The sequence below is a fragment of the Podarcis liolepis genome (genome assembly GCF_965112155.1).
Source record: "Podarcis liolepis genome assembly, chromosome: 18".
Lineage (NCBI taxonomy): Eukaryota > Metazoa > Chordata > Lepidosauria > Squamata > Lacertidae > Podarcis > Podarcis liolepis.
The window spans coordinates 5,758,282-5,782,445 of record NC_139572.1 but is presented as its reverse complement, the minus strand read 5'-3'; the positions used below and the strand labels follow the sequence as shown (position 1 = coordinate 5,782,445).

The 24,164-nt window shown below is 47.4% G+C and overlaps 1 protein-coding gene across 1 annotated transcript; it reads right to left on the bottom strand.

The window, feature by feature from the left end:
• Positions 1-672: 672 nt before the first annotated feature.
• FSD1 (fibronectin type III and SPRY domain containing 1) lies at positions 673-24,164 on the bottom strand. Its single transcript, XM_083483938.1, has 13 exons — positions 24,027-24,164; positions 21,267-21,362; positions 20,568-20,699; positions 19,493-19,594; positions 17,184-17,206; positions 14,889-15,010; positions 12,621-12,830; positions 10,546-10,644; positions 9,439-9,598; positions 8,303-8,382; positions 5,471-5,722; positions 2,760-2,848; positions 673-1,324 (listed from the first exon to the last, which is right to left on the bottom strand). The coding sequence occupies exons 1-13, from the start codon at positions 24,039-24,041 to the stop codon at positions 1,214-1,216; spliced, it is 1,491 nt and encodes a 496-aa protein (XP_083340064.1). The 5' UTR covers positions 24,042-24,164; the 3' UTR covers positions 673-1,213.

Below are 24,164 nucleotides of genomic sequence, written 5' to 3'. Positions count from 1 at the left end.
TAGTTGTAGTTTCCGGTTCACCTTCAAAAGTAGCCCCACGTAGAGCGCATTGCAATAGTCCAAGCGGGAAATAACTAGAGCATGCACCACTCTGGCGAGACAGTCCGCGGGCAGGTAGGGTCTCAGCCTGCGTACCAGATGGAGCTGGTAGACAGCTGCCCTGCCCTGTGTGCACCAGCCCTTGCCAAAGACATTAAAAAGCTAATAGGCAGCGGTGCGGGCCCGCCGACGCCATTCACGGCCTGCACTATCCTTTGCCCCCCCCCCCGCAAACAAATTACCGTATTTTTTGCACCATAACACTCACTTTTTTCCTCCTAGAAAGTAAGGGGAAATGTCTGTGCGTGTTATGGAGCGAATGCCCGTGGCTGGCGGCGGGGGGGGGGGGGGATCTGCCGCAGTCGTGAGCAGAGGATCCATGGTTCCCCTTCCTTCCTTCCTCCGTGGTTACAAAGCATGGATCCACATGGATCCTCAGGATTTTTGCATTGGGCTACTCCAAACTCACTGTCAGATCACATGTCCGTGGCCACAGCATGAACCACAAAAATCATATATCCACTATTTCGTTTAGAATATTTTTTTCCCTTGTTTTCCTCCTCTAAAAACTACGTGCGTGTTATGGTCTGGTGCGTGTTATGGAGCGAAAAATACGGGATGCAACGTCAGGACTCCGTGTTACTTCGTTTCATTTGCATAACGTCAGAATTTGGACCGAGTCGCCGCAGAATGTCTTTTAAAAAAACAAAACCAGAACAAAACACGGCATGTGCTGTACACGCGGTAGCCTTGCGGGCTAGTCTTTTCTTTCTCTCCCCCCCCCCAGCCTTTTCCATACGTTTCTGACCATGCAAAACCCTCTTCCCCACATCTCGTCGAAGGCAAAAGTGGAGATTTGGTGTGGTGGTGGTGGGGAGCCCTCCTCCCCTTAATTGACAACGTTTTTACAATCTTAGGCAGATAAAACGATATAATACATTCATGGCGTGAGCGTGTTTTAAGCAAACGTCCAGCCCCCCGAACCCCATTGCTTTGGCATGGGTCAAGAGCGCCTGGGAGGGTGGTGCAAACCGTTATTGAAAACACAAAAAAAACCCCAAACCCACAACATTTGTAGTTAAGAGTCTGCTTCCTTATTCAGCTGGGAGTTGCTCAAGGCCTCTCTTGCGGCCAGAGGGTCCCAATCCTGCAAAACGAGGGAAGTAGCACATTTCTAAGACAGGCTGGCATTGGAGCTACTCGTGGCGCTGTTTCTCTTCTGAAGGCATTTGATGGCGCTGGGGACTTGCAAACCCGAGTAGACGTGGAAGCTGCCACACCAGACCTAACATAAAAGAGGGAAAATAGCCAGGGCATTAGGAAAAGGGAATCTGCATTAAGTATAGTGAACGTTAAAGGTAAAGGTAAAGGGACCCCTGACCGTTAGGTCCAGTCGTGGCTGACTCTGGGGTTGCGGCGCTCATCTCGCTTTATTGGCCAAGGGAGCCGGCGTACAGCTTCCGGGTCATGTGGCCAGCATGACTAAGCCGCTTCTGGCGAACCAGAGCAGCGCACGGAAACACCGTTTACCTTCCCGCCGGAGTGGTACCTATTTATCTACTTGCACTTTTGACGTGCTTTCGAACTGCTAGGTTGGCAGGAGATAGTGAACGTTAGGAATGCTTAAATGCATTCATTCCAGAATGTTTCCCAGTAACTCTCATGCGAACAGTTAATTTTGGTCTCATGCATGGGTAGGGAAACTAAGGCCCGGGGGCCGGATCCGGCCCAATCGCCTTCTAAATCTGGCCTGCGGATGGTCTGGGAAGCAGCGTGTTTTTACAGGAGTAGAATGTGTCCTTTTATTTACAATGCATCCCTGGGTTATTTGTGGGGCATAGGAATTCGTTCATTATTATTTGTTTCAAAATATAGTCTGCCCCCCCCACAAGGTCTGAGGGACAGTGAACCGACCCACGGCTGAAAAAGTTTGCTGACCCCTGGACTCTCATGGGAGGTATCTCATGACATTGTCCGTTTTGTTTCTGTGTGTTTGCATGATTTGGATTGTGTTATAAGAATTCTAAGGTCTCAAATACAGTGGTACCTCAGGTTAAGTACTTAATTCGTTCCGGAGGTCCGTTCTTAACCTGAAACCACTTTAGCACCACTTTAGCTAATGGGGCCTCCTGCTGCTGCCACGCCGCCGGAGCACGATTTCTGTTCTCATCCTGAAGCAAAGTTCTTAACCTGAAGCACTATTTCTGGGTTAGCGGAGTCTGTAACCTGAAGCGTCTGTAACCTGAAGCCATATGTACCCCGAGGTACCACTGTAATATAGTTCTTCTTAATTGTATTTCAGTTCAACAATTCCTTTGATAAAATACATATTTTGTGACGTGCAAATGGCTTTAGATCCCTATGAGGTCCATAAATGACCATGTAGTATATATTCAACACAAAAAAACAGCGGCAATTTGTTGTTGACAAAGGACAGCTGGACATATAAAGGACCCCGTTACCTTCCGTAGCTTAGGGCCTCATCAAACCTGAATCCGGCCCTGATGTGAACGCCATTAATTTGCATATATATTTCTTTCCCTATATGTTGTGCGTACAAAAGCTTTTGAATATTTTAACAAGTGTTCGGAACATTGTTCTAATTTCGAGGAAAGAGTCAGCACTGCACATGATTTGGCTTCCTAGCTGCAGTTTAGCTACTCCGCCAACAACTGTTGTTTTTCTCCAGCGGATAAAGGCACAAACTCCAAAACTCTTACCATGAACGCCGGAAGGACGGGCTGGGAAAATTTGGCCCGGAAAGTGTGCAGGAGCTGTTTGGTTTTGGCATTGTAGAACGAGAGGAAACCTGCAAATTGGGCAACAGAGGAAGGATCCATTTGAGGCAAGAGGAAAAGGCAATAACCGGTCAAAGGGCACAGATGACAAGCACCCAGCTGAACCAGATCGAAGAATTACCGTATTTGGATTTGATATCCCGCTTTATCACTACCCGAAGGAGTCTCAAAGCGGCTCACATTCTCCTTTCCCTTCCTCTCCCACAACAAACACTCTGTGAGGTGAGTGGGGCTGAGAGACTTCGGAGAAGTGTGACTGGCCCAAGGTCACCCAGCAGCTGCATGTGGAGGAGCGGAGACGCGAACCCGGTTCACCAGATTATGAGACTACCGCTCTTAACCACTACACCACACTGGCTTTCCCGTCTATTAGACGCCCCCATATACAAGACTCACCCCTATTTTAGGGGACTGAATTTTAAGAAAATGAGGGGAGATGGCCCAAAGATATTGAGCCTCCCCCCCCCCATGCGTGCTTTCGAAGTGCTAGGTTGGCAGGAGCAGGGACTGAGCAACGGCAGCTCACCCCGTCATGGGGATTTGAACTGCTGACCTTCCGATCGGCAAGCCCAAAAGGCTCAGTGGTTTGGACCACAGCGCCACCTGTGCCCATTGCCCAGGACTGCCATGAGGAGCAGAATGCAATGTCAGCCCCACTCAGTGGCACATTGCTGGCGAAACCGCCGCCTAGCCCCCTGAGTCCCTCCGCCAACAATGCTTGCTGGAGGAAGTCAGGAAGCAGGCGTCTCCACTGTACAGTGGTGCCTCGCAAGACGAAAAGAATCCGTTCTGTGATTCTCTTCGTCTAGCGGTTTTTTCGTCTTGCGAAGCAAGCCCATTGATGGATTAGCGGATTAGCGCTATTAGCGCTATTAGCGCTATTAGCGGCTTTTAGCGGCTTTTAGCGGCTTATCGGATCAGCTGATAAGCGGCTTAGCGGCTTGGGGAAAAGGGGGGGAAGGGGGGAAAAAGCAGCAGGAACTCGCAAGACATTTTCATCTTGCGAAGCAAGCCCATAGGAGATTCGTTTTGCGAAGCACCTCCAAAACGGAAAACTCTTTCGTCTAGCGAGTTTTCCGTCTTGCGAGGCATTCGTCTTGCGGGGCACCACTGTATTTAGGGTCAGCAGATGGAAGGTGATAAGGTTTTTGCCAGGACACCCCAGATCTCCCAGGATGTCCCGCTTTGGCTCCTGAAATATACTCAGAGTCGCAAAGTGATTTCATGCTCTTTATTCAGCTCATAGTAGTGAGGAGGAATGAATGAAGGTCCCCTCACAGTATCTGCTTTATATACATTATTTACACAATGGGCTGCACATGATTGGCTAATTCTGGAATTCTACTGTAAGCCAATCAGGTTGTGGATTCACTTATATCTGGAGCAGGATTGGGTGGTTCCTGCCAACCAATCATACTGCTGCATTGTTCTAGGACCAATCAGATTGTTGCATTCTGAATCCTATTGTTCTAGGACCAATCAGACTGCTGCAGTTTGGATCCTATTCAACTCAGTACATAACAGCTCCCGCGAGAACACAGCCTCGAAAGATGCCCGTTTCTCAGGGGCTGTGCTGTGGGATGTGATACGTAAGTAGCAGTCAAGTACAACATTCTTTGTTTTCCTAGAGTGGACATGCAGGGGGATGCTTGGTCCAGCCAGTCGGAACTTCCTGTTACCTTCTGGGCTGGGACATGCTTCCTTTGCATGTGACTAGAGGTGGGCGTGACCTTACCTGTTCAGGTAACAAAAGCACAAGGCACGCAACACTCTCTCTCTTTGACATCCTCCGTCATTGGAGCAGCATTTTAGCTAGAAATGCTCTGGTTTTTTAAATATATATATAATTTTTTATTAGTTTTTTTTTATCATTGCCCTGGAGGAAACAGGAAGCTCCGACTGGCTGGACCAAACATCCCCTTGCATGTCCACTCTAGGAAAACAAAAAATGTTGTACTTGACTGCTACTTACCGTATTTTTCGCTCTATAGGACGCACTGGACCATAGGAGGGGGAAAACAGGGGAAAAAATTCTCCCCCTTTCTGCTCAGCACCCCTTCAGTGAAGTGGCAGGAGAAACGGAGCCCCTTCCATTTCTCTTCCCGCTTCGCTGAAGGGGCGCTGCGCAGAGAGGGAAAACTGTGCAGCACTTCTCCAGTGAAGCTAAGCATGGAGAGCAAGAGGAATCGGTGTGCACTGACCCCTCTCGCTCTCCAGGCTTCAGGCGGCTATCCGCAAGCCTTCGGAGCGCGGCGGGAACTCCTGCTGCGCTCTGAAGGCTTGTGGATAGCTGCCTGAAGCCCCCGGAGTGCAGAAGAAGTTCCCGCTGTGCTCTAGGGGCTTCAGCAAAAGCAACGCGAAGCCTCCAGAGCGCTGGGGGAGCTCTCCCTCTGCGCTTCGGAGGTTTTGAGTTGCTATCGCTGAAGCCAAGGATCCTGCATTCGCTCCATAGGACGCACACACATTTCCCCTTAATATTTGGAGGGGGGAAAGTGTGTCCTATAGAGCAAAAAATACGGTATGTATCACATCCCAAATTGCTTTGCTGCATCGCTTAGCTCAGAGGGGGACAGATATGGAATGGGAGCCTGAAAGGAATTATTATTTCCCGGAAGCAGCTCACGAGATCTCACCTTCGTGAAAATTGCAGTATATGCCGATGGTGTCCGGGACCGGTACGTCTAAGATTTTCGATTTGTTGTTGTGTTTGGCAGTGAAGCTGACTTGAAGCCAGTTGTTGAGGTGGAGGCACCAAGATGAAGGCGTCTTGCCCAGCTGGTCAAACTTGCCTAGAGTCCGGTAAGCCACCCCGACTGCAAAGGCTTTGCTGTCCCGGTCGTATCGCACTTCCCAGTAGTGGTCACCCCCATCAATTAGCGTGTCACCTGCAACACAGAGGAAGGGGGCTGCCGTCAGATTGAGGCTGGGGTTCGAGGCTTGGAATCTCATCAGCTACCTTCCCCAAATACCGTATTTTCCCATGTGTAAGACGCCCCCTACTTTTGGGGGGGGGGCTCCCATTTTATCAAACGGGGAGAGATGGCCCAGAGCTGTTGAGCTTTTTTATTTTGGAGGGGAATGCGGAAAATCACTCACCCAGCTCACAAACGCTGCCAGTCGCACGAGTCGCAGAAGAAAACAAGCGCCGGCAGCCACAAATCACCTACCCAATCGCCACTGAAAAGCTCCTACTCGCAGCTGCAACCTATTGCCCACCCCGTGTATGCACTGTCTGTGTATAAGAAGCCCTCTGGGAGATGATATATAATGAGATGGAAAAAATGTATAAAGTCAGTAATAAATCTTGGAAATGTAAAGAAAAAGAGGGAACATTTTATCACATGTGGTGGCAATGTAAAAAGGTGAAAAGCTTCTGGGAGATGATATATAATGAGATGAAAAAAATGTATAAAGTCAGTAATAAATCTTGGAAATGTAAAGAAAAAGAGGGAACATTTTATCACATGTGGTGGCAATGTAAAAAGGTGAAATGCTTCTGGGAGATGATATATAATGAGTTAAAAAAATGTTGAAATATATATTTATAAAGAAACCAGAAGCATTTTTACTGGGCATTGTTGGGAGTGATATAAATAGAAAGGAATGTAAGCTCTTTTTATATGCAATTACAGCAGCAAGAATATTACTGGCCCAAAAATGGAAGCAAGAAGAATTACCGACGATTGAAGAATGGAGAATGAAGTTAATGGACTATGCAGAACTAGATAAACTAACAGGAAGGATTCAAAACCGGCGGGACCAGAAATTCACGGAAGACTGGAGTAAATTTACAGACTATTTGAAAAGTATTTGTGAAGATCAAACGACGTTTGTAGGTTTGCAAGAAGTTTTGTGAGGAGTATTATTGGAAGTATTGCAAAAATGGAGAAGGGGGAGGATGATTTGTTAAGAGATGTAAAGGCAATATAAAGTTAAGAAATGTACAAAAAGGGAGGTGTGAGGAGGTCGTGGAAATAAGGGAATGAAAGATAAGATATTGAAATTGTTTTGTGTGTTAAATGGTTTGTGCCTTATTGTGTTATGCTTTTTTTTGTTTTGTCTATTTTGTTGTGTTCAAACGGTTGAAAATTAATAAATATTACTTTTAAAAAAATTAAAAAATATAAAGTTAAGAAATGCATAAGAAGTGGTCAAAATGGTGGATCATCAGAGGTGCTAATGGAAGTCTAAAAAGATTGTATAAGTGGTAAGTTTTGTGGTACATTTTATAATTTATATGTTAAAATCAATTTTTTATATATATATATATATATATATATATATATATATATATATATATGACGCCCTTCCCCCAATTTTAAACTTTATTTTAGAGTAAAAAAACCTTTATTTTAGAGTAAAATAAAATACACGGGAAAGTACGGTATAGTCCCATCCTCACCATATATCTAAAGCACGTTGAAAGCATGTGGCAATCCTGGGACGTGCTGTCAGTGGCGTAGCGTGGGTTGTCAGCACCCGGGGCAAGGCAAGTAATTTGCGCCCCCTAACCCGTGGATTTGCGCCCCCTAACCCTAACCCCCAGATGTTGCGCCCGGTGCGGCCGGCCCCCCCTGCACCCCCCACGCTACGCCACTGCGTGCTGTTTACCCTTCCCCAAAGTAGCACGAGTACTTTAAATGTATTCTGTGGACAGAGGTGCCAACTTGAATAAAAGGTTTATAGCTTGAGGGTCCTCCTGGATCCTTTGCCATCGCTCGAGGCTCAGCTGGCCTCAGTGGCCTGGCGTGTCTTCCATCAGCTTCGGCTGCTGTCCCAGCTACGCCCCTATCTAGACAGGGATAGCCTAACTACTATCATCTATGCTCTGATAACCTCAAGGTTAGATTACTGCAATGCGTTCTACGTAGGGCTGCCTCTGAAGACTGTTCAGAAACTTCAGCCGGTGCAGAATTCAGCGGTCAGAATCCAGGCAAGACGGTTTGAGCATATTACACTGATCCTGGTCCAACTGCAGTGGCTACCAATGAGTTTCCGGGTCCAATTCAAAGTGCTGGTTTTGACCTATAAAGCCTGAAATGGCTCAGGACTGCAATACCTCAAGGACCGCCTCTTTCCAGATGAACCTACCCAGATCATCTTCCGATGCTCTCCTTCAGGTGCCTCCTCCTCAAGAGGTGCGGAGGGTGGCAACATGAGAACGGGGCCTTCTCTGCAGTGGCTCCCCGTCTGTGGAATGCTCTCCCCAGGGATGTTCGCCTGGCGCCTTCATTACACGCCTTTAGGCACCAGGCCTTTGGCTGACCTGATTGACATCCTTTACCCTTTAAAAATGTGGTTCTTTTTTGGGAGGGGGATGTTATTGGCTTATTGTTTCTATTTTGACTTTATATATCTTTTCTGTGAACCGCCCTGAGACCTCCCCGGTGATGAACAAACAGCAAAAAAATAAAGCGATGAAAACACAAAAAGCAGCTGGAGTTCTGGGCAGGGAAGCTTCTTACCCAACACGGTATAGGATTCGGCCGTGAAGCGGTCCCTTCCACTGCGGCCCGTGGGCATCCTTTTGGGAGACTGAACACACCTGAAGAGAGGAAGGAGAGAGTGAGGGGGAAAGAGGTAGCGGAGAACTCTACTCTGAGACAGGCACCCAATATTTTGGACCTGGATTTGTTGCAGGGGAGAGGGGCAGCAAAGATTTCAATCTCTGGCCTATTAAGGCTTCTTCGGAGCACAGAAAGCTGCCTTGACACTAAACCAGTCTATAGGTCCGTCTAGGTAAAGGTAAAAAGGTAAAGGACCCCTGGATGGTTAAGTCCAGTCAAAGGCGACTCTGGGGTTGTGGTGCTCATCTTGTTTTCAGGCCGAGGGAGCCAGCATTTGTCCGCAGACAGATTTCCGGGTCATGTGACTAACAGGACTAAACCGCTTCTGGCGCAACGGGACACCGTGACGGAAACCGGAGCGCACGGAAACGCTGTTTACCTTCCCACCAGAGTGGTACCTATTTATCTATTTGCACTGGCATGCTTTTGAACTGCTAGGTTGGCAGGAGCTGGGACAGAGCAACGGGAACTCACTCAGTTGCGGGGATTCGAACTGCCGACCTTCCAATCGGCAGGCCCAAGAGGCTCAGTGGTTTAGACCACAGCGCCATCCACGTCCCTATAAAAACCATAGAAAGGTTGGGTGCATAGCTGTCAACTTTTTTTTAAAGAGAAATTCCCTTATTCTGAATAGGATTCCTAAACTGCTTCTGGTGCAATGGGACACCGTGACAGAAACCAGAAAACGGAAACGTTGTTTACGTTCCCACCAGAGTGGTACCTGTTTATCTACTTGCACTGGCATGCTTTCGAACTATTAGGTTGGCAGGAGCTGGGACAGAGCAACGGGGGTTCACCCAGCTGTGCGGATTCGAACCGCCAATCTTCCAAACGGCAAGGCTAAGAGGCTCGGTGGTTTAGACCACAGCGCCACCTGCGTCCCTGCTTCCCATGGGCCCCTGTGAAAACAGGATGCTGGACATAATAGGCCACTGGCTCTCTGTATGTCCGTAGGCTGTCATGGGAGCTGGAATCTAACAATATCTGGGGTGTACCATGTTCGCTACCCCTAGGATAGAGGCAAGAGGTCTTACCTGGCTGGGGAGTTAACTGGCGACGCGGTACGGCCCTTCCCGTCTTTTTCGCGAGCTTTGATGTCTTGCACCTTCCCACCCATGGCGTCCCATTCCACGCTGGGGTCTTCCACCTTGAGATTCTGGTGGCTGGTCGTGGCATCAAGGCGGTACACGAAAGCTGAGGGCAGAGAAAAGCGGGTTCTAGCGACTCATTGGAGAGTCATCGAATCATAGAGTTGGGTCACCCAGTCCAACCCGTGAAATGCAGAAATCTCAACTAAAGCATCCATGATGGTCCAAGCATAATTCATTTTGCCTCTGTTTCAACAGTGCTTAGATGATTATGATGATCTGCTGTTCTGTTAATGTTGAAGTACGTTTCCGAGCACAATTCAAAGTGTTGGTGCTGACCTTTAAAGCCCTAAATGGCCTCGGTCCACTATACCTGAAGGAGTGTCTCTACCCCCATCATTCAGCCCGGACACTGAGGTCCAGCTCCGAGGGCCTTCTGGTGGTTCCCTCCCTGCGAGAAGTGAGGTTACAGGGAACCAGGCAGAGGGCCTTCTTGGTGGTGGCACCTGCCCTGTGGAACGCCCTCCCATCAGATGTCAAGGAAATAAGCAACTATCTTACTTTTAAAAGACAACTGAAGGCAGCTCTGTTTAGGGAAGTTTTTAATGTTTGATGTTTTATCGTTTTTTTAATATTCTGTTGGGTGTCACCCAGAGTGGCTGGGGAAACCCAGCCAGATGGGTGGGTTATAAGTAATAAACAACAACAACAACAATTATTTTATAGATTATAAATGCTGTATTGGTTTGTCACTGAAATAACTTGGCCCTCTACTTAAGGAAAAAGGTCCTACCAGCTCCCAAGACAGACTTACCATTAAGAAACATCTCCTAATATTTATCCTTTGTTTGGGCGAAGGGCTAAGGTTGTTCTCAGGCCCAGGACCAGCCACAAGTCCCACAAGTTTGTGGCCGGAAGTGGTGGGTCTGTGGTGGGTTCCTACTTTGGCCGACAAACCCTGACCATTTTGACGCTGCCATCTTAACAGCGTTCCCTCTCGCTGGTCAAGTCTGGAAGTCTTTGCAAGGGCAGGCCTTCCCAGCAAACGCTCACCTCTCGTTTCCAAAGTGACCGGCTCAGAAAACTCTCCCGCCACAGCTTTGTTGCAGGCTTTGACGCGGAAATTCATGTACTTCATGTCAAATTTCAGCCCTGCAGAGGGAAACGGACAAAGGGTCAACTTCCTCGGCCGACAATTGTGTATAGGTGCTTCCCAAACCCTGCGTTATAAGAATTCTAAGGTCTCAATTATAAAATAAGGTAAAGGGACCCATGACCATTAGGTCCAGTCGTGGCCGACTCTGGGGTTGCGGCGCTCATCTCGCTTTATTGGCCGAGGGAGCCGGCGTACAGCTTCTGGGTCATGTGGCCAGCAGGACTAAGCCGCTTCTGGCGAAACCAGAGCAGCACACAGAAACACCGTTTACCTTCCCACTGGAGTGGTACCTATTTATCTACTTGCACGTTGATGTGCTTTCGAACTGCTAGGTTGGCAGGAGCAGGGACTGAGCAACAGGAGCTCACCCCCTCGCGGGATTTGAACCTCCGACCTTCCGATCGGCAAGTCCTAGGCTCTGTTGTTTAACCCACAGTACCACCCGCGTCCCTTATTTATTTATTTATTATTCCCACCCTAAATCAGGGGGCACCCTAGTCATCTGATCAGGAGAGCTTGCGGGGATTCGAACTGCCGACCTCCTGATCGGCAAGTCCTAGGCTCTGTGGTTTAACCCACAGCGTCACCCGCATCCCCAAATATAAAATAAATGTGCATAAATGTGCAAGGCAAACACATACACAAGTATATAAACCACGTGTCTGAAATAGTACAGGAGGGCAATCCTGAAGCCATTTTGACTCTCCCAAATTGACCTCAAATCTTTCTCTGCAAGGAGGCAGGAAATGGGAAAAGTTTTCCAATTGTCTTTAGACTGTAGGGGCTTACACCTCCCTTTTCAAATACAGCCTGGCAAGTATCTGTTAAGCTGAACACACATAATAAATATGCCTAAGAGATGCAGGAACTAAGTATTTACCATCTCAAAGGAATGGCCAGGCTACCCAGAAAATGCAATCCAGTAAGGCATTATTATCAGGTAACTGGCAGACAGGAGAGAAACAACACTCTCAGATTTCTGCCAGAGACCACCTCCTTCTGTGACGTATGTGTGATGTAGTGGGGGGTGGTTTTGGGCTACTGGGCGGGCAATTTCAAAGGTCTTTATATGGGCTTGGGCACCATTGTTCTGGGTTCCTCCTCCCTCCTGCATGCAGTGGATTGGGGACCCTGTTGCAACAGTCTATTGCCTTTGATAAAGATCAGGCTTACTAGCCGCTTTGCTTCTCAATATACTCTGGTTGGCCTCTGTTATTTTTTCCTACCTATAGTGAACCCACTTAAGGACTCTATATGGGCTCTGGAATACCCCATAAGAGAGAGGGAGAAGTTTTTTCTTATAACACCTGCAACCATCAGGTGCGCAGGCTGAGACCCTCCCTGCCTGCGCACTGTCTCGCCAGAGTGGTCCATGCTCTGGTTATCTCCCGCTTGGACTACTGCCATGCGCTCTACGTGGGGCTACCTTTGAAGGTGACCCGGAAACTACAACTTATCCAGAATGCGGCAGCTAGACTGGTGACTGGGAGTGGCCACCGAGACCATAGAACACCGGTCCTGAAAGACCTACATTGGCTCCCAGTATGTTTCCAAGTACAATTCAAAGTGTTGGTGCTGATCTTTAAAGCCCTAAACGGCCTCGGTCCACTATACCTGAAGGAGCGTCTCCATCCCCATCGTCCAGCCCGGACACTGAGGTCCAGCTCTGAGGGCCTTCTGGCGGTTCCCTCCCTGCGAGAAGAGAGGTTACAGGGAACCAGGCAGAGGGCCTTCTTGGTAGTGGTGCCCGCCCTGTGGAGCGCCCTCCCATCCAAGGTCAAGGAAATAAACAACTACCTGACTTTTAGAAGACATCTGAAGGCAACCCTGTTTAGGGAAGTTTTTAATGTTTGATGTTTTATCGTGTTTTTAATATTCTATTGGGAGCCGTCCAGAGTGGCTGGGGAAACCCAGCCAGATAGGCAGGGTATAAATAATAAATTATTATTATAACCAGCATGGGCTGTCTCACCAGAGAGCGTATATTCAGTCTGCTTAATTCCTTCGATGACCATCCATGGCTGGTCTTCTTTGACCCGGGGGGGACCTTCGAAGTTCGTCCTACGGTACTCTAGCACGTAGTGGTCAATCTTGCTGTCCTCTTCAGGCATCCTCCAAACCAGAGTCACACAGTTATCAGCCACCAAAGATTCGGCCGTGTCTATCTCCGGGGCACTGGGGACTAGATTTGCAAGTGGACAGTCAGAGAGGATAGGTGCACAGAATTATAGATCAGGATATATTGGCATAGCTGTCAAGCGTCCTTTATTTGGCGGGACAGTCCCTTATCCCAGCGCCATGTCCCGCTGCTGTCCCTTATTGATGATGTCTCTTAAATAAGCTACTGAAGGTAACGGGGCCCTTTCTATGTCCAGCTGTGCTTTGTCAACAACAAATTGTTGCTGTTTTTGTGTGTGTTGAATATAAGCTATATGGTCATTTATGGACCTCATAGGTATCTAAAGCCATTTGCATGCAACAAAATATGTATTTTATAAAAGTAATTGTTGATCCCTTATTTTCGAGGTTGCTGGTCTCTTATTTTCAAATCTGTAAGTTGACAGCTAGCCTGCTCCCTCAGATATCACTGGTTTGCTCATTTCTATGTACAGTGGTACACAAAAAACAGCGACAATTTGTTGTGGACAAAGGACAGCTGGACATAGAAAGGGCCCCATTACCTTCAGTAGCTTAGGGTCTCATCAAACCTAAATCCGGCCCTGATCAGGAACCTCACTCAGTCTCACTGAAATTAATGCATGTAGCTAATTTAATTCATTTATTTTATTTCGCAAGATGCTGAGTGTAGGATGAGCTCCAGACAACAACCGAGGGAGGAGGGTAGCAGGCTAGGCTCCACCGCCTTAAAATAATAATTACAAAAATCTTAGGGAGAATTTGTGCACGAATCTGCTTCTTTCGCCCTCCCTCCCTCCAGCTCTGTCCCCTTTGTATCTACGGCAGGGACTGTGTTGTCGTCTTAGAACTTTGCACAGCACCAGGAAAAAGTTTGGGTGAAATGACAACGCGACAACGCTGCGAGGTAGGTAAGGCTGATAGACGGTCAGCCAGCAAGTGGGAATTCGAACCCAGCACCCCCGCAGTGCTTGCCTGACATGCTAACCATCCAGGAACCCCTTTTATGAAGAGGCACGTAGTAAGATCATTGATCCCCTGCTGGTGAGGCTTGCCGACCTCCCGCAAAAGCAAAAATTTGACCTTTTGCTGTTAGGCAAAGATCAGAAGATGACCTGGACGGTCGCCAGATTCTGTGTACAAATCTGTAGGCGCAGATCATCGCCCAACTCAAAATAGTCCGGCATGAAAATCCCCAAACTCGGTTCCATGGGTGACTCTGAGTCAACTCCCTGGGATAGTTTATTGTTGTACATTGTTTCTAAATTTATTGTTGTACATTGTTTTAATTGTCTGTTTTAACCATATTTGCACAACAGTTTCTAATGTTGTGAGTGTCCTCTATTTCAGAGTCTTCTACTCTGCAGCCTCTTACAGTTGTTTTAACTGCGAGTCTTTTAGTTCTTCTGCTCCTACAGTTGCTTTAACTGCTTGTTTTTAGTTCTTATCTGTTTTAATTATCAGTTTTTACCTGTAATGGTTCTAGGGGTTGCTCGTGCGTAAGCCGGTGTCAACACCTGGCTGGGTTACTTGAGTGAACCTTTTCTGTCCGGACAGCCACTCACCTGTGGCTGTCTCAGTCGCTGGCAGAATCCGTCAGTGGGCGTTTCTTAAACTTCTTCCAGCAAAGAAGCTCTTTGGCGCCTAGTCTCCTCCTACTCTCTCTGCGCGGAAGCCTTCTGCGCAAGGAGGGCGTAGGCGGCGGCGGACCCTTACTCTCCCCGCTGGTCCCCGGCAAGGAGTCATGGGACCGCCTCGTCGATTCCCCCATCTGCCCCCCTTCTCCACTGGTGCTACGCTGATTCTCTTCCCCAGAAGATGGGCTGCCTCTCCCAATCCCGGGACGCTCTCTGGAATCCCTCTGGATTTTGCTCTCTCCCTCCGGCACTGATGGCAGTTCCCTGACATCCCCCATCCATTATCCGTGTTTAATCTTGTATTTTATTCAGATGTTTTATCCTGTGTTTGTTTCTTTGTCCTTATTTGCTCTAACAATTATCGGTTAAAAACAAAACAAAACCTGCTATTTTATTTATATCTTTTTTTCGTTTGTTTGTTTGTTTTATCCTGGTCTGTGACCGTAATAAAGTTCAACCCCGAATACCTGGCAGAAATTTCAGAGATTGCAATATCCGACGCTCCTGGCCAAAATCGACCATCAGGTGGCTCATGTTGTCGCTGACTTTGGCCTTGAGGGAGAGCCGAAAAGCAGGCGCCATGGTCACGCTGCGGAGGATTGGGTCCGAAGGGAGGGGGAAGGAGAGGAATTGGTTAGAGAGCGCCCCCCGAAATAAACGACAACCCTCATCCCAACTATAGTGGTACCTCGGGTTACATACGCTTCAGGTTACAAGACTCCGCTAACCCAGAAATAGTGCTTCAGGTTAAGAACTTTGCTTCAGGATGAGAACAGAAATCGTGCTCTGGCAGCGCAGCAGCAGCAGGAGGCCCCATTAGCTAAAGTGGTGCTTCAGGTTAAGAACAATTTCAGGTTAAATACGGACCTCCGGAACGAATTAAGTTCCTAACCTGAGGTACCACTGTACATCCACACAAATGGAGGGGGGGGCGAAGCAAAGAGGCCTTGGAGCAAAGATTGTGAAACATGCAAGAACCCAGTGTCTAGACTTTGAGAGGGGTCAGCCACTGAGAATACCAAGGTTTTTCATAATAATAATAATAATATTTTTTTATTTATACCCCACCCTTCCTGGTTCAAAAACTGGGCTCAGGGCAGCTAACAACAAATTTAAAGCACTTATTTAAAACACCAGATGTCAAAGAGAAAAACAACTACCAGGTTTTTAGAAGACATCTGAAGGCAGCCCTGTTTAGGGAAGCTTTTAATGTTTAATAGGTTATTGTATTTTAATATTCCGTTGGAAGCCGCCTAGAGTGGCTGGAGAAATCCAGCCAGATGGGCGGGGTATAAATAATAAATTATTATTATTATTATTATTATTATTATTATTATTATTATTATTATTATTTGATGCAACAAAAAACAGCATAAAATACAGTATAGAACGTGAATAACAACAAATCAGTTTAGGGGTGGGTGGGAAGAGAATGCCACAGAACATGCGCAAAGCGTCTTTCCTTGACTACATGCAAAGTTGAGTTTCAGTCTTTCTGTACAGGAAGGGGCGGGTTGCTTCTGAGCACGTACAAAGTGCCCATGCAAGGACTTTCCTTGCAGGGGGAGGGAAGGCCAAGAATAATATGAAGATTAGACGTTTGAGCATCCCTCTCCAGGCTGCGTATGAACCGCTAAAGTCTCTCGCCCGCCATAACTGAAATTCAGGAAGAAGGCAGGGGTGAGTCGAAAATAAATTTATCCACAGCCAAGTTGGGCATCGGCTAAGACAGGAGGGGTGTGGGATGGGGGCCTGGGCACAGGGACCATGGCAGTATACCGTATTTTTTGCACCATAACGCTCACTTTTTTCCTCCTAGAAAGTAAGGGGAAATGTCTGTGCGTGTTATGGAGCGAATGCCTACGGATGGCGGGGGGGGGGGGATCTGCTGCAGTCGTGAGCAGAGGATCCATGGTTCCCCTTCCTTCCCTCCTCCGTGGCTCGCTTTGAAACAGCAAAGCGGGAGAGGAGCCACTGAGTGGGGAGGAGAGAGGGACAGAGAGCCTGCTTGCTTTAAAGGAGCAAAGTGGGAGAGGAGAGGAGAGGAGCCGCTTACACGAGTGTAAGCAGCTCCTGTCCGGTTGGCTCCTTTAAAGCAAGCAGGCTCTCTGTCCCTCTCTCCTCCCCACTTGCTAAATAGCAGCAAAGTTTTTCGCAAGCAGGCTCTCTGTCTCTCTCTCCTCCCCACTCCTCTTATAAGAGCCTTCTCCTCTTATACCCCTCTTCTGCATTATTAACAGCATCCTTCTCCACCCACCCCACGCGTGTCCCTTGTCCCTTGAGTGCTTTTCCTTCCCTCCCCACTTAAAACGTGGTTACAAAGCACGGATCCACATGGATCCTCAGGATTTTTGCACTGGGTCACCCCAAATTCACCATCAGATCACATAGCATGTCCATGGCTACAGCTTGCACCAAAAAAATCACGCACCCACTGTTGCCTGGGGCCGCAGTGGTGCAAAAACGTGGTTACAAAGCACGGATCCACATGGATCCTCAGGATTTTTGCATTGGGCTACCCCAAACTCACCGTCAGATCACATGTCTGTGGGCACAGCATGAACCACAAAAATCATACATCCACTGTTTCGTTTAGAATATTTTTTTTCTTGTTTTCCTCCTCTAAAAACTATGTGCGTGTTATGGTTGGGAGCGTGTTATAGAGTGAAAAATACGGTATTTTATGTCCTTTGGTCTAAACGTGGTCTTTGGCAGAGGAGAAAACTTGTGGAGCAAGAGGTTTTTTCCGGAATGCAACGTACCTGTCTTTGATCTGTTTAGCCGCCTTCAAAGAAGCGCGAGAAAGAGAGCGAAAGAGTAAAAGAGAGAGAGAGAAAGGGTGGAAGGAAGGGGGTCACCAGTTATAATTCAAGATGAGGAAAACAGCACCAACACATTGTCTGTACAGGGATGGAGAACCTGCAACTTTCCAGGTGTTGCCCCAGCCACCGACGGCCAGGGATAATGGGTTTTACAGTCAAGTAAGTTCTGGGCATATCCGCCCGGACGCGGGTGGCACTGTGGGTTAAACTACAGAGCCTAGGACTTGCCGATCAGAAGGTCGGCGGTTCGAATCCCCGCGATGGGGTGAGCTCCCGTTGCTCGGTCCCTGCTCCTGCCAACCTAGCAGTTCGAAAGCACGTCAAAGTGCAAGTAGATAAATAGGTACCGCTCCGGCGGGAAGGTAAACGGCGTTTCCGTGTGCTGCTCTGGTTCGCCAGAAGCGGCTTAGTCATGCTGGTCACATGACCCGGAAGCTGTGCGTCGGCTCCCTCGGCCAATAAAGCGAGATGAGCGTCGCAACCCCAGAGTCGGCCACGACTGGACCTAATGGTCAGGGGCCCCTTTACCTTTAGTTGAGGGCCCTCCCCAATGTTCTCCATCTCTGTACCAGACTAAGGAATGCCCACACAAACCAAGTTTAAAAACACATTGCTCCCAGCAAAGAGTCCCTGAAACTGCCGTCCGTCTGTCCACTCCGATCTCCCCCATTCAGCCTCAGAACTCATGATCCCGCGATTGAACGTAAAAGCCTATCAACCGTCTGTTCCTAAAATGCATGGTCTGAGACCTGCAGTTATTGGGCGGTGTTATGTACTGAGTTGAATAGTATCCAATATGCCGCAGTCTGATTGGTCCTAGAACAATAGGATCCAGAATGCAGCAGTCTGATTGGTCCTAGAACAATAGGATCCAGAATGCAGCAGTCTGATTGGATCTAGAACAATAGGATCCAGAATGCAGCAGTCTGATTGGTCCTAGAACAATGGGATCCGAAATGCAGCAGTCTGATTGGTCCTAGAACAATAGGATCCAAAATGCAGCAGTCTGATTGGTCCTAGAACAATAGGATCCAAAATGCAGCAGTCTGATTGGTCATAGAACAATAGGATCCAAAATGCAGCAGTCTGATTGGTCCTAGAACAATAGGATCCAAAATGCCGCAATCTGATTGGTCCTAGGACAATAGGATCCAGAATGCAGCAGTCTGATTGGTCCTAGAACAATAGGATCCAGAATGCAGCAGTCTGATTGGTCCTAGAACAATAGGATCCAGAATGCAGCAGTCTGATTGGTCCTAGAACAATAGGATCCAAAATGCAGCAGTCTGATTGGTCCTAGAACAATAGGATCCAGAATGCAGCAGTCTGATTGGTCCTAGAACAATGCAGCAGTATGATTGGTCCGCAGGAGCCACCCAATCCAGCTCCAGATGGAAGTGAATCCACAACCTGATTGGCCTACAGGAATTAGCCAATCACGTGCAGCCCATTGTGTAAATAATGTATGTAAAGCAGATATTGTGGGGGAACTTCCATTCCTCCTCGCCACTATGAGCTGAATAAAGAGCATGAAATCCACTCTCGACTCGAGTATATTTCAGGAGGGATACACATTTAATCAATAATAATAATCTCATAATGATGGCCTTATTGCTCATGCGCTTGCTCTTTGTCGGTGGTTTACAGGCTCCCCCACCTAAATTCCCACAGAAGCGAAGGCCGGTTTGGGCTCTGCATCAACAGGAATCCCGAAATATTTCCAAAGTCACACAGGCTTTGCAGAGCCTTGCATCTGTTTCGCCATCATTTAACCCCGTTTCTCAAAAATACTGTATTTTTCGCCCTATAAGACACACTTTTCCCCCTCCAAAAATAAAGGGGAAATCTGGGTGCGTCCTATGGGGCGAATGCAGGCTTTCGCTGAAGCCTGGAGAGCGAGGGGGGTCGGTGTGCACCAACCCCTCTCGCTCTCCAGGCTTCAGGAAGCTATCCGCTAGTTGTGGGAGACGCAGCTCTCCCAGGGCTAGCAGAGAGCTTGCCGGCACCCAGAAGCTTGGGACGCGCTGAGCTCCGCACGCCCCAAGCTTCAGGCTTAGCACAGCGCACCTGGGGGTAAATAATTCCCCCCCCCAAACTAGGTGCGTCCTATGGGCCGGTGTGTCCTATGGGGCGAAAAATATGGCATGTGGGCTGGGAGGCTACCCTCCAAGCTCTCTACACCTGACCCACCCCCCGAACCACTGAGCCCATTGCCCAGGGAGGCAAGTCGAGTGAGCAGCTCTTTGTACCTGGTTGAAGTCATGATTCTCAGCCCCCTGAAGTGTTTGGTTGGCAGTTTCCAGCAGTTCCTCAGAGCTCTCCAAGGCCTTTGTGCAAGCAGCCAGCTGGTTCTGGAGCAAGGAGTGGTTTGTGGAACAGGAGAAGGAGAGAGAGAGAGAGAGAGAGAGAGAGAGAGAGAGATGTTATAGCAAGCATGTCTGAGGCAGGGTTCTGCCCGGTTCCATGTAACTTGGCTTCTCGCAGCGAGGGAACCACCAGAAGGCCCTCGGCGCTGGATCTCAGTGTCCAGGCTGTGGAGACGCTCCTTCAGGTATACTGGACTGAGGCCATTTAGGGCTTTAAAGGTCAGCACCAACACTTTGAATTGTGCTTGGAAATGCCCTGGGAGCCAATGCAGTGTTATGTGGTCTCGGCGGCCGCTCCCAGTCCCCTGTCTAGCTGCCTCATTCTGGATTAGTTGTAGTTTCCGGGTCGCTTTCAAAGGTAGCCCCACATAGAGTGCATTGCAGTAGTCCAAGCGGGAGATAACCAGAGCATGCACCACTCTGGTGAGACAGTCCGCGGGCAGGGAGGGTCTCATCCTGCGTACTAGATAGAGCTGGTAGACAGCTGCCCTGGATACAGAATTGACCTGCGCCTCCATGGACAGCTGTGAGTCCAAAATAACTCCCAGGATTCGCACCTGGTCCTTCAGGGGCACAGTTACCCCATTCAGGACCAGGGAATCCCCCACACCCGCCCGCCTCCTGTCCCCCAGAAACAGTCCTTCTGTCTTGCCAGGATTCAACCTCAATCTGTTAGCCGCCATCCATCCTCCAACCGCCTCCAGACACTCACACAGAACCTTCACTGGTTCTGATTTTAAAGAGAGGTAGCGCTTTTGGGGGTGGAGGGAGGAATCCACAAATCTGATAGCTTGGACTCTGATATGAGGAATATAGAATTGTAGAGTTGGAAGAGACACTAAGAGTCATCTAGTCTGACCCCCATGCAATGCAGGGATTATGCACCACTCTGGCCAGACATGCAGGGAGCATGCACCACTCTGGCCAGACATTTCCCTGCAACTCAGGAGCCCCTTACCTGCAACTCGTAAGTCCTGCTGGCTCGATCCTGTTTGATCTTCATCAGCATCCCATCTTTCAGTTCGTCCAGCAGGGTGAACAGCGACTGGAACTCTGCCTCAAGGTCTTGCTGGACTCGGTCCGAATTGGCCTGGCAGGATGAAATCATGGCACGTATGAATTTCATACAAAAATGTATAATATAAATGTTGTAGATGACTGGCTTGTAAATTTGCTAGCTTTAATGAGATGACTGCAGAGGTGGAGATTTGCCAGATTTTTACGATGGGGAGGTGGAACGGGAAAACGTTTAGAATAAAAGCAGCAAAGGTTTTGAGTCAAGAAAGATCTCAGAAGCAGAGTTATTAACTCAAACAACAGGAAGCATTTTATTATTGAACTATCACTCAGTAGATAAATAGGTACCACTCCGGCTGGAAGGTAAACGGCGTTTCCGTGCGCTGCTCTGGTTCGCCAGAAGCGGCTTAGTCCTGCTGGCCACACAACCCAGAAGCTGTACGCCGGCTCCCTCGGCCAATAAAGCGAGATGAGCGCCGCAACCCCAGAGTCGGCCACGACTGGACCTAATGGTCAGGGGTCCCCTTTACCTAGTAGGCTGTTTATACAGTCATGCAATTTCTTTTGACGAGGGTCTGTGCCAGGACCTCTCACGGCAGAAATCAAACTCTGCTGACCCCTGAACCCTCAGCCAAGTTACCTCCACGTTCTGCAGCATCTGTTTGAGGACGTAGATGAAATTTTGGATTTCCTCATTTTTCACAGCCAGGGTGGTGATGATCTTCCTAAGGGCGTCCTTAGGGAAAAAAAACCACATTGAGTCAATGGTTTCTTTTATTTGCGCGTGTTGGTGCATTCCTTCCATGCCCTCTGACGACACTTTAACCACCCAGGTGTCCTTGCTATTGAGTATTCACGATAATAATAGAATTGTGGAGTCAGAAGAGACACCCAAGGGTCATCTAGTCCAACCCCCTTGTGATGCAGGACTCTTCTGCCTGGCGTGGGGCTCGAACCCACAGCCCTGAGATGAAGAGTCTCATGCTCTGCCCACTGAGCTACCTGGGGAGGTCAGATACGCTCCCACTTTCTCAATGAAACTTTTTAAAATTTGCTTTTCAAATTGTCATGAAACTGCTGTGACAAGTAAACAATAAAAAAAATCAATAATATAGCCAGTGAAAGGCAGGGCACACAAATCCTAAACACCTATCTGTCTATTATCTATCTATCTATCTATCTATCTATCTATCTATCTATCTATCTATCTATCTATATCTATCATCTATCTATATCTGTCTGTCTATTATCTATCTCTATCTATCATCTATCTATCTATATCTGTCTGTCTATTATCTATCTCTATCTATCATCTATCTATCTATATCTATCATCTATCTATATCTATCTATCTATCTATCTATCTATCTATCTATCTATCTATCTCTATCTATCATCTATCTATCTATATCTGTCTGTCTATTATCTATCTATATCTATCATCTATCTATCTATATCTATTATCTATCTATCTATCTATCTATCTATCTATCTATCTATCTATCTATCTATCATCTATCTATCTATCATCTATCATCTATCATCTATCATCTATCATCTATCATCTATCATCTATCTATCTATCTATCTATCTATCTATCTATCATCTATCTATCTATCATCTATCTATTTATCTCTATCTATCTATCTATCTATCTATCTATCTATCTATCTATCTGTCTGTCTGTCTGTCTGTCTGTCTGTCTGTCTATCTATCTATCTATCTATCTATCATCTGTCTATTATCTATCTATATTTATCTATATCTATCTATCATCTATCTCTATCTATCTATCTATCTATCATCTATCTATCTATCTATCATCTATCTATCTATCTATCTATCTATCTGTCTGTCTGTCTGTCTGTCGTCTATCTATATCTATCTATCTATCTATCTATCTATCTATCTATCTATCTATCTATCATCTCTCTCTCTCTCTCTCTCTCTCTCTCTCATCTATCTATCTATCATCTGTCTATTACCTATTTATCTGTCTGTCTGTCTGTCTGTCTATTATCTATCTATATCTGCCAACCTGTCTGTCTGTCTGTCTGTCTGTCTGTCTATCTATCTATCTATCTATCTATCTATCTATCTATCTATCATCTATCTATCTATGTCATAAAATTTACACACTACTTGATTGTAAAACAACAACAATAACCTCAAAGCGGTTTACAAAACAGGTAAGTCAATAAAACCAAGAAAAAATACAGCCCAATTTTAAAACATACAAAAGCTAAAATACTGGAAAAGATCACAGTTAGCTCAGCTTTCTAAAAATCTGGGTAGGCTTGCGCGAACAAGGATGCTTTTGGCAGGCGCTGGGAAAGGTAACGTGAAGATGCCTTGCTTGAGCTCAAGAGGCAGTAAATTATAATTAAATGTGGAGCGGCTATTGCGTGGCACCTGCTGATCAAAGCGGTTGAGTGGGCACATGAGTTTCGAATTTTGCAAAACGGAACATCGGTCAAAATTTTAAGTCTCCTGATAAAGCATTTTTAAAACACCGGACAGGCAAAACATTTCTCTTTGCGATTCGATTTATTGCATATCTTTAAGACAACCGTACTTTTAAAAATACATTCCTGCGTTGCCTGGGGTTGGACTAGAAGACCCTTGGGGTCCCTTCCAACCCTACAATTCTATGATTCTAAGTTTCCCCCTAGCCAAACCACTGGTCCATCTTAACTCACAGTAGCTCTCCAAAGTTTCAGCCATGGAACATCTCCCACCCTTCCTCGGAGATGCCCAAGATTTGAATCTGGATCACTGCTTGCCAAGCAAATGTCCCGCCACTCAGCTAGGGCACAGCTACAAAATTAAGGAAGATTGTAGTCCTCATTAGAAGCCTGAACACAAAGAAGCTGTCTTTTATGAGCCAGACACCCGGTTCCTTTAGCACAATAGCCACACCGCTTTGGCAGTGCTCTCTTCTACATTTTTTTAAAAAATCCTTGCACACAGAAAAACAGGATAGCAGGAAAAGGCCTAGCTTTCTACCTGTAGGGATTTTATTTTGCTTGACTTTGGAGGCACACCCCACCGTACCAGCGCCTGTGCTCGCAGCCTGAGAGGCAACGCAGACAGACACCCGCCGCCTCCCCGTCGCACCTTTTCTCCAAACGCAGAAAGCGCTCCTTAACCCCCTCTCTGCCTTTTCCATCTCAGTCTGCAAAGGCAACTCCCAAACTCCGCAGCTTTGCAACCTCCCCTAAGATGCAAAGTCGACGGGGAACGAGGATGACAAAGCAGAGATGAAGGGAGGAGACAGAAACTCCTTTGGCCCAAAGCGAGCATCTCTCCATCTCTCCATCGTCCTCAGCTTCCTGGTTGGTGCATCCTGTATCCTCCCTCTTTTTCCCCTCTGCATCCCTCGCATCAGCATCTTTTTACCTTTTGGTCCCCCATCTTCAGCTGCTTCCTCTGTCATGGACCAGGAAGGATGCTGAGAGGCAGGGGGAAGAATTGGTCCTTTCCCCCTCCCTCTTGTGGAATTAACAAAGCTGATTGGGGGGTTGTGGCCGGGTGGAG